The sequence below is a fragment of the Microtus ochrogaster genome, chromosome 10 (genome assembly GCF_000317375.1).
Source record: "Microtus ochrogaster isolate Prairie Vole_2 chromosome 10, MicOch1.0, whole genome shotgun sequence".
Classification (NCBI taxonomy): domain Eukaryota; kingdom Metazoa; phylum Chordata; class Mammalia; order Rodentia; family Cricetidae; genus Microtus; species Microtus ochrogaster.
In genome coordinates this window covers 82,729,813-82,740,181 of record NC_022016.1, presented here as the reverse complement: position 1 = coordinate 82,740,181, position 10,369 = coordinate 82,729,813, and the positions used below count along the sequence as shown (strand labels likewise).

At 49.3% G+C, this 10,369-nt stretch overlaps 1 protein-coding gene across 1 annotated transcript in view; it reads right to left on the bottom strand.

The window, feature by feature from the left end:
• Ca6 (carbonic anhydrase 6) overlaps positions 1–10,369 on the bottom strand; it is a 20,957-nt gene that overhangs the window by 7,187 nt on the left and 3,401 nt on the right. The window contains exons 2-6 of the mRNA XM_005353679.2: positions 9,351–9,530; positions 5,921–6,069; positions 4,623–4,715; positions 2,692–2,761; positions 1,374–1,531 (exon numbers count right to left, since the gene is read on the bottom strand). Of these exons, the coding sequence (XP_005353736.1) occupies positions 1,374–1,531; positions 2,692–2,761; positions 4,623–4,715; positions 5,921–6,069; positions 9,351–9,530 (650 nt within the window). The remainder of the gene's footprint in view (positions 1–1,373; positions 1,532–2,691; positions 2,762–4,622; positions 4,716–5,920; positions 6,070–9,350; positions 9,531–10,369) is intronic.

Here is a 10,369-nt window from a genome sequence, read left to right as displayed (position 1 = left end):
GGTAGGTAGGTAGGTAGGTTGGTAGGTAAGTTGGTAGGCAGGTTGGTATGTTGACTGATTCGTGTCTGGACTATTTATTATTCTGAAAGGCAGAAGACAGCTGATAGAGCGGTTCTCCTCAAAAGGCTGAGTATAGGGCTGGAGATATGGCTCAGTGGTTATGAGCTCTTGTTGCTCTTGCAGAGAACCTAAGTTTGGTTCCCAGCACCACACAGCAGCTTCTAAGTTCCTGTAACTTCACATCCCGGAGCTCGGATGGCCTCCTACATGCACGTGATTCATAAAGACACCCTCCAGTACGACAGACGTACACTCTGGTGCACACACATACAAACTGGAATTACTGTTTAAAGATTGAATATAAAGCTGTGTTTAACACAGCAAAGAACTGAAGCACCCCTTGGCCTAGGGTGCCTAAGAGACAGCGCGTGGCCAAGTCAGCTTAAGAACATTTGTCTTCACCGTCTGCCTATTTCACACGGCTTGGACTCAAGACCTTTCACTGCATCGAATCCAAGCTCTTTCGATCAGCTGGGGCCTCCAATGCCCATGCCCACCTCAGTGACTGAAAGTCACCCACAGTTCCATGGGCAGGGGGGTGGTAGTGTTTGTCCCGGGAAGTTTTATGTCAACGTGACATAAGCTAACGTCATCTGAAAGGAGGGAGCCTCAATTGAGGCAATGCCTCCATAAGGTCCAGCTATGAGGCCTTTTCTTAATTAGTGACTGATGGGGGAGGGCCCTGCCCATTGCGGGTGGTGCCACCCCGTCTGGTGATCCTGGGTTCTATAAGAAAGCAAGCAGAGGGGACTGGAGAGATGGCTCAGTGGTTAAGAGCATTGGCTGGTCTTCCGGAGGACCTGGGTTCAATTCCCAACACCCACGTGGCAGCTTACAACTGTCTATAACTCCAGTTTCAGGGGACCCAACACCCATGGCAAAACACCCATGCACATAAGATAGAAATAAAAAGAAGAAGAAGAAGAAGAAGAAGAAGAAGAAGAAGAAGAAGAAGAAGAAGAAGAAGAAGAAGAAGAAGAAGAAGAAGAAAGCAGGCTGAGAAAGCCACATGAAGCAAACCAGCAGGCAGCAGCCCTCCATGGCCCCACATCAGCTCCTGCTTCTGAGTTCCTGTTCTGACTTCCTTCAGTGATGACCAGGGCTGTGGAAGTATAAGCCAAATAAGTCCTTTCTTCCCCAAATTTCTCCAGTCACGGTGTTTCACCATAGCAATAACAACCCTAAGACCGTATCATAGCCTTTGTGCAGCAAATACCCAAGAATGAGGCAGGAAGAATGAGGCAGGCTCCTGGAAGAACCCTTGTTAGCCAGACAGTCACGGGGAGGCTTTGGGGACGTGGAGCCACTGTTACCTGGGTCTTAGAGAGCTTGACGGTATCATGGAGCACAAACCACTTGACGTTCTCGGTGCAGGGGGGAGTGGTGAGCGAGCCTTCGTAGGTGTAATAGTGGAACGTGTCTCGAGGCATCAAGTTATAAATGTTAGTGTTTTTCAGGGTTGTGATTTGTCCTAAGAGAGAAGACACGGTATGGAATGGGACGGAGGGCTGCTGCCCCAGGAGGGACAGCTCGGGCTCTGCCTCAGCATGGGAGCGGTCAAGTCCTCTGCCGAAGCCCAAGGAGCTGATGACCGAAACGCTGCCCCCTCCCACTTGCTGCTCTGTGGATAGGTGAAGAGCAGAGAACAAAGCCTGGGGGTGCATGTGTGTAGTTCTAGCACTTGGGAGACGGAGGCAGGGGGATGTCCATTAATTCAAAGCCGGCCTGGACTCTAAATGACTTCCAGAGGCTTGAAGAGGCTCAGCAGTTAGGAGCATGTACTGCCCTCCCAGAAGCCCAGCGTTCAGCTCTTAGCACCCATATCAGGTGACTTACACAGCCGGTCACTCCACCTCCAAGGGATCATGGCTAAAGTTATAGGATCTGAGGGACACTAGGCTTGTGAGATGGGTCTGGGATCTGAACTTGGGTCCTGATGACTGTGGAACAGGCGCTCTTAACTGCTGAGCCATCTCTTCACCCTCTATACAGAATACTTTTTAAAATTTTTTTATGTGTATGAGTGTTTTGCCTGCATGTATGTATGTGCACCATGTGCACGCCTGGTACCCAAAGAGGTCAGAAGAGGACCCTGGATCCCCTGAAACAGGAGTTACAGGCAGTTGTAAGGAGCTAGGAATCAAACCCAGGTCTTCTGCAAGAGCAGCAAGTGCTCTTAACCACTGAGTGTGGAGACATTTCTGGCCTCTGCGGGTGTGCCTGAGCACACAAACACCCATACACTTAAATAATTTAAAATTCCATATTTAGCCGGGCGTTGGTGGCGCACGCCTTTAATCCCAGCACTCGGGAGAAAGAGGCAGGCGGATCTCTGTGAGTTCGAGGCCAGCCTGGTCTACAAGAGCTAGTTCCAGGACAGGAACCAAAAGCTACGGAGAAACCCTGTCTCGAAAAATTTTTTAAAAAATTCCATATTTAAGGGCTAGAGAGATGGCAATGGACAAGAACTTATACACAAGTTTCTCAGAGGTCTGTTTACCCCCTAAACCTACAGCAGAAAAGGATTGGAACAAGGTCCCTCAGGCAAAGAGACCCGAACCTCCCTCCAGAGGGCCGAGGCTTCCCTACCACCCCTCACTCAATCAACTCCCTGCCGTGGGCGTTCCATACCTGTATACTGGATGTTGGGCAGCTCAGAAATGAGGGGGCTGTAGTAGGTATTTTCCTCGTATTCATTGATCTGGGAGAAAGCACAGAACACTCAGTATGAGGGAGAACTACCTCACACAGACACACATGCACCAGCTACTTGGGTTCCTAGCTGGGAAGGCTGAGCAGAAAACAGGGAGGTCAAGTGACTCAGCTGGGCTGGCAGGGACAAGATGACCTGCTTCTTGCTACCACCTACCTGGGCTCTGACCTCGGGGCTTCTGGAAGACAAGATGTCCCAGGCAACGCTGCTCCTATAACCCTATTGCTAGGACACCCTTTGATGTGAATGTTGATTTCATTGACTTATTTTAATGTGTGTCAGAGTTTGCCTGTGTGTCTGTATGTGTACCGTCTGCATGCAGTGCCCTTGGATCCCAGAAAAGGGCACCAGACCCACCTGAACTGGAGTCACAGGAGGTTGTGAGCTGTTATGTGGGTGCTGGGAACTGAACTCCCATCCTCCACATGAGCAGCAGACTCAAACCACTAAGCCATCTCTCCAGCCCAGATTTTTTTGTTTGTTTTAAGATGAAAGTAAAAGTTGCTTTGGGTGTAAAAGGCATATTATTTGTTTGTTTTCTGCTGCTGATTTGGTTGGTTTGGGTTTGATTTTGTTAGTTTTGTTTTGACAGGGTTTCTCTGTATAGTCCTGACTGTCCTGGAACTCACTCTATAGACCAGGCTGGCCTCCAACTTGGAGATCCTCCTGCCTCTGCTGCCTCCTGAGTGGTGGGATTAAAGATGTATTGGCCACCACCCAGCTTGATTTTGGTGGTTTTTTTGTTTTTTGGGTGTTTGTTTTTTGCTTTTCTGTTTGTTTTGGTTTTTCAAGACAGGGTTTCATGGTTTAGCTCTGGCTGTCCTGAGTACTCACATTGTAGACCAAGTGGCCTTGAACTCACAGAGATCTGCCTGCCTCTGCCTTCTGTGTGCTGGAATTAAAGGGGTACACTGCCTGGCTTGATTTTGGTTTTTGAGGTAAGGTCTTGTTGTGTAGCCTGGGCTACGAGGTCTTGTTGTGTAGCCTGGGCTACGAGGTCCTGTTGTGTAGCCCGGGCTGCACAGACCATGGTGGCTGCAGACTTGCAGCGATCCCTCTGCTCCCCGAGAGCTGGGATTACAGTCAAGCACCACAGATCATTTAGATCCCATCGACTTTTTCTCCTGGGATTCCAGGCTTACACCTTCACAACCAGCTTTGTTTTTATCTTTTGAGATAACTATAGAACCAATTGGGTATTTCATTTTGTTTGTAAATTTATCCAGTTTAATGTTAAGCTTTTGGAGAATTCAATTCCTGTCTACTTTAAAACATTTTTTTAGGATTTATTTATTTTCATTTTATATGTATGGGTATTTTGCCTGCATGAGTGTCTGTGTACCACATGCGTGCCTGGTGCCCTCAGAGGCCAAAAGAAGACATCCGATCTCCGGGAAGTGGTTGCAAAGTGCCACGTGAGTGTTGCGACTGGAAGCTGGGTCTTCCGGTGCTCTCAATGACTGAGCCTTCTCTGCAGCCCAGATTCCTGCCTGCTCCTAGTCACCTATCCCGAAGTCCACCGCTCGGACTGTTTTAGAAGCACAGTGCTGGTGCCTTTGTCTGGCCGCACTGGACAGCTCATGGACCAGCTTGTGTCCAGTCAACCCTTCTGTGCTCCCGGGTCCTCTTATCACCCAGGGTCCCATGCTTCAAAACACAGGAGCAAGCAAGGACTGGCAAAGGTAGTCCTCCCCACTGACGGAGCTTTCCTGGGGAAGCTTAGGACAGGACTGAGAGAAATAATGGAGACAAGCTATCATTCAGACCCTTGAGCTGCTATGCCCTCCTTTGGACACGCCGGCCTAAGAGTCCGGGGGCGGGGCGGACCCATGATGTAGTTCCAGCTTACCTCCACAAGAGCTGCCAGCACAGCCAAACCATCGGGCTGGCTCTTGGCCTCGTCGAAGTTCTCGTACTTGGAATTGTAGTGAACAAAGTGGATCTGTGAGTGAGAGAAAGCAGGTCAAGGGCAGTGCATGGGGACTCCAGACCATGAAGGGTTCCCAGGGGGAAGGGAAAGGATAGAAAACGGTCCAGCCTCGACTACCCCACACAAACAGTGCCGACCTCCCTCTGCCTGGGCAGGCTGCAAGCCCAGCTGCCAAGACCAGAAACTTCTCTGAGAATGGAAAGAGGGAAGCAGGGTTCGGGAAGGTCGCCGTTCTGTTTGCCTTGACCCAACCTCCCTCCTGGTAGACGCTGGAGTCACTCTGCCCTCCTCGGACCTCTAGGGGGATTGAGGAGCAAGGGAGCAATGAACTCCCCTCCCTCGGGAAGCCACTGTGAGCCTGAAATCAAGGCAAGGAGGGATGCAGGCCAAAGAGGTTCTAAAATTCTGATGCACAAATCCAGCGGAAGCAGAGAAAGGCCTGGCACCATGTAGGCGAGACAGTCCTGCCGTGCTGCGAGTTTTTGAAGAGAGAATCCATCTATGTCCCCTCACAGAGCAGCGCCCAGTAAGTTCTCAACGAACTGCAAATTAACCACACGGTGATTGAACCGTCACCGTGCCACCACGATTGCACAGTCGTATTGGCTATTTCAGTAAGAAAGAGAGAGCCAATGGGGCTAGAGAGAGGGCTAAGAGCAATGGCTGCTCTTCCAGAGGTCCTGAGTTCAGTTCCCAGTAATCACATGGCGGCTCACAACCATCCGTAATAAGATCTGAGGCCCTCTTTATTATTATTTAAGAGAGATGACTCAGTTGGTAAAGCCGTTGTTGTGTGAGCATGATGAATTTAGTTCAATCCTAGCACCCACAAAGAGGAACTGGGCACAGCTGTGCATGCCTGTAATCTCAGCGCTGAGGCCAGTAGTATTAGGATTCCCGGGGTTCAATGCCAGTCAGTCTAGTTAATAGCTGGAATCCAGACTCAGTGCAAGAGCCTAGATAGATAGATAGGTAGATAGATAGATAGATAGATAGATAGATAGATAGATGATAGATAGATAGATAGATAGATAGATAGATAGATAGATAGATAGATGTGTGATAGAGGAAGACAATGTCAACCCCTCCACACACATGCACATATATGTGCATGCACACTCACATGCATGTGTACATACATGACACCTGTATAACACAAACATGCAAACACATAAAAAGTGACTATGGACCTTGAAGGAAAGGGGGTTGTCACATACCTCTGTCACACGCCTGATCCCGTCGACAGTGTGCTCAGAGCCACTGATTTCTGCGAAGTCCCCACCCCAATGGAAGTGCATCTGCTCTGCTTTATACAAGGTGCTTTTAGAGTCTTTCAGGCTCATGGTGGAAGGCAGGGCAATCTGCACTGCAGGAGAGAACACAGCACAGGGAGGCTCAGACTCCCCAGTAAGCAGCCTCCCGGGTCATCTCCCACCCCACACCTTTCTGAACTTGTGGCTGTGCTAATGAAAAGCCCAGGCCCAAATCTCTCTTGTCTCAGGACAGACAAGGCTACACAGAGAAAGTCTGTCTTGGTTAAAAAGAAAGAAAGAAAGAAGGAAAGAAAGAAAGAAAGAAAGAAAGAAAGAAAGAAAGAAAGAAAGAAAAAAGGAAAGAAAAAAAGAAGAAGAAAGAGATGTTGACAGTATAGCAGCCCTGCCCCTGTTCTGCCTTGCATGTGAAGGCCATAGGTTCTACTTTTAACCCTAGAAAACATTAACAACAAATTGTTTTATTGTTCTGCAAAAGACACTGGTCAGAGAAGGAAAGCATAGATGATAAACTGTAAGAAAGGATTTATAAACATCTGATAAAAGTTTACAGAAGCAATGACTCAGAGGTTAAGAGCACTGACTGCCTTCCAGAGATCCTGCTTCAATTCCCAGCACCCACATGGCAGCTCATAACCATCTGTAATTCCAGTTCCAGGAGAACAGTGCCCTCTCCTGGCCTCCACAGGTGCTGCACACATATGGTGCACATAACACATACAGGCAAACACTCACACACATAAAAATCTTTACAAAAAATAAAGGGCTCTTAAAATTCAACAATAAGACCAGGCATGGCAGTGCCCACCTTTAATCCCAGCACTTAGGAGGCAGAGGCAGGTGGACCTCTGTAAGTTCGAGGCCAGCTTGGTCTACAGAGAGAGTTCCAGGACAGAAAAATCCTGTCTCAAAAAAAAAAAATCAGCAATAAGAAAATGACCATGCTGATTTTGAAAATCAGCAAAACACCTAAGCAGACACTTTATCATCATAGATATATAAGCTGGGCGTGTCTGCAGTCCCAACACTCAGGACGCCAAGACAGAAGGACCACTTACACATAATTTTAAATCAACATGGACAACATGGAGACTCCTTCCCCATCTGTTACAGAAACAGTCCAGATGCCTGAGAGCTGACTCAGCAATTAACACGGACTTAACAAGACTTAAGCAATTAACAAGGCTGCTTTTGTGGAGGACCCACATTCAATTCCCAGCACCCCTGTCAGGTAGCTCACAAATGCCTGTAGCTCTGGGAAGGAGCTGAGGCCCCTGGCATCCGAGGGCACCTGCACTCGTATGCCCAGACCCACACACACACACACACACACACACACACACACACACACATACACACACATGCACACGCACATACACAATAGCTAAAAATAATGAAATAACTCTTTTAAAATAGATGATAAATTTAGCCCAAAAGTAGAACACAGACTTAGCATGCACAGAGCCCTCCAATGCCTCAAAAGCTAGTAGTAGTCTGTGGATCTTAATAGTCCCAGCCACAGTAGTTCGTGCATCTTTGCAGTCCCAGCCACAGTACCTGGGCCGCTCACAGGCATGGCTCTGTTCTCCTCTTACCACTCACCTGACCCATAACTGGAATTTGGTTTTGTTGTCTCAATGAGGCAACACGCACCTGTGCATAGACAGTAAACTGATTCACCCAGGAACCAGGTACAATAGGGCTGAGAACCAAACATCTGGGCCTGTGTCACTGGGCCACTAGTGACTATGATCTTGAGTGAACCCGTGGCCTTCTGAGACCTCAGGTTTCCTGCCTGTAAATGGCCTCCCTTAGTCAAGCATGGGGGTAGGGTGCAGGCGTCCAATCCCAGCACTTGGGAAGTAGAGACGGGACAGCCAAGAGCTTGAGGCGCTTGGAGTCTGGGACCAACCATGGTTAACTGAGCTCAAAAATCAAAGACAGGCTAAGGAGCCGGCTCAATGGCTGAAATGCTTACCACACAAGCAAGAGGACCTGAGTTTGGAACCCCAACACCTTCATAAAAAGCCAGATACAGAGCTTCATACCTGTAATCCCAGCCCTAGGGAAGGTGACAGGCCAACCTAGCAGCCTGTCGAGCCAAGTCAGTGAGTGGCTGTCTCGAAATCTAAGATAGAGGGGCTGACGGGATTGCTCAGGGGTCAAGGCACTTGGCGCCAAGCCTGATGACCTGAGCCTGAGCTCTATGGCCATCATAATAGCAGGAGGCATCGCTGCACACATACAAATAAATAAATAGATGTAACAAAAAGTTAAAAACTAAGAGAGCTATTGAAGATAATCTCTGGATTTTATCTACATGTGTACATATGTACCTGTGTACCTAAACACACACACACATGTGCGCGCGCACACACACACACACACACACACACACAATACAATGCCCCCCTCCTGAGGTTGCTATGGGGTTCAAAGACAAATCTAGTGGAGACTCAAAAGGACACACTATGTGGGTGTCACATCTGTCCTGAGAGGGCTCCCAAGATCCAGCTTTCCTGTCCGATATGCACATTCATTCTCTCTCTCTCTCTCTCTCTCTTTCTCCCTCCCTCTCTGGAGAAACTGAGGGGAATTCTATTTTTTTTTTCAAGACAAACAGGGTTTCTCTGTAGCTTTGGTGCCTATCCTGGAACTAGCTCTTGTAGACCAGGCTGGCCTCGAACTCACAGAGACCCGCCTGCCTCTGCCTCCCGAGTGCTGGGATTAAAGGCGTGTGCCACCACCGCCTGGCCCTGAGGGGAACTCTTTTTGAACCTTTGAGAAGCTGAGTTATCTCTCAGGTGCTTGTAGCTAATCAGATTCCATACAGAAACTATAGAAACCGGGGCACAGCTGCATAAAAACAGTAGGGAAGGTAAACGGAGCCACCCTCTGCCAGAACTCCCTGCCGGGTAAACTGCAGTCACCCTCTGTCTGAACGCCCTGCCGGTGCGTCGGAACAAACTCAGGTAAGGGTCTTTCCGTGTATTGTTTGGAGATCCACCTGCCTCTGCCTTTCAAATGTTGGAATTAAAAGTGTGTGCCCCCACACCTGGCAGGGTCTTTATCATTGTTGTTATTGATGTTACTATTATAAATTTACTTGGGGGCGAGTGTGGGGGAATGACCGCCTCGAAGCCTGTGTGGAAGTCAACCGGCTTTTGAGAGTCGGCTCTTAGTGTAGGTCCCAGGGACTTGAACACAGGTTTTCAGGTTTCAAAACAGGCGTCTCTGAGGAGCCCACAAGAGGTTGAATTTAGGGACAGCTGTTGCCCGTCTCTGGAAGAGTCCCCGGGGTTTCTGCTAGCACACGCTGCTCCCGGCATGCGCACAAACTACCAGCCCTCCACGCAGGCCCACTGCGCCCCCTTACCTGTGTGGCCGTTGTTAGTCATGGAGAACTCCAACCCATCCTCCTCATAGCCACTCAGGGTCAGGGGCTTCAAGAACTGGTTGAACTTCACCTTCTTACTCTGAAGATTGATGGGCGACTGCCTCTGCCCACCGCAGTCAGGGTACGCCCTTGGCCAGTCGCTCTCTTCCAGGCTGCCCCCTGCAACAGGAGAGAGTGGAGCCCAGTTCAGAGCTACCCAGCTGACTTCCTAGCAGGTCAGGGTCTTCGGGGTGGAGGACCCGCAGGCCAGCCTTCTGGAAACAGAAGCAGAGCTTCCAGAGGGCCGGCCAGAAGAGCTCTAAACTAAGCCAAGGACTTGGCTTTTGGGGTGGCGATGGTGCCAACTTCCAACTCTTCTTTGCGTCTACTGGCACAAGAACCGGAGCTGATGATTCGTGTCCAGGGGTCTCCTCTGCAGAGTAGATAGCTGGCCCTCTTCTTTCCAGTATTCACGGCTGATGAATGCCCTGAAGGGAGCCTAGGCCTACCAATAACCCCTAACCTCATTTTCAGAGAATATAGATTTCCTTCCAAGCCTGGTGCTTGAGGCCCTGGCTTCCCTTGTGCTGGAACCTTCCACAGATAGCAGCTGTTTTCTTGTTCCAACCTCTTCTTTGGGCCGACAGGAAGGCCAAGACAAGACCACCTAGGTGACCACATGGATACAGGGCATATGAGAAGCATCCTGTTAAAGGGTGGTACAGGCCTGGAATCCCAGCACTGGGAAGGAGGAGGCAGGAGGATCAGAAGCACCAGGTCATCCTTAGCTACAAACCAAGTTTAAGGCCAGCCTGTGCAACATTCGAGCCCCACGTAGCAGGTGTTTGCTCCACCCATGACCTTGGGCTCCCTGGAGTACGTAGGCAGTGCTTCTCACCTGTCTCTGTGACCTCTTAAAAGGAAGGAGGGAGGGCCCAGCTAGTTCAGTTGGTAGAGCATGGGATTCTTTTTTTTTTAATTATTATTATTTTAAAAAGGAAAGAGCCGGGCGGTGGTGG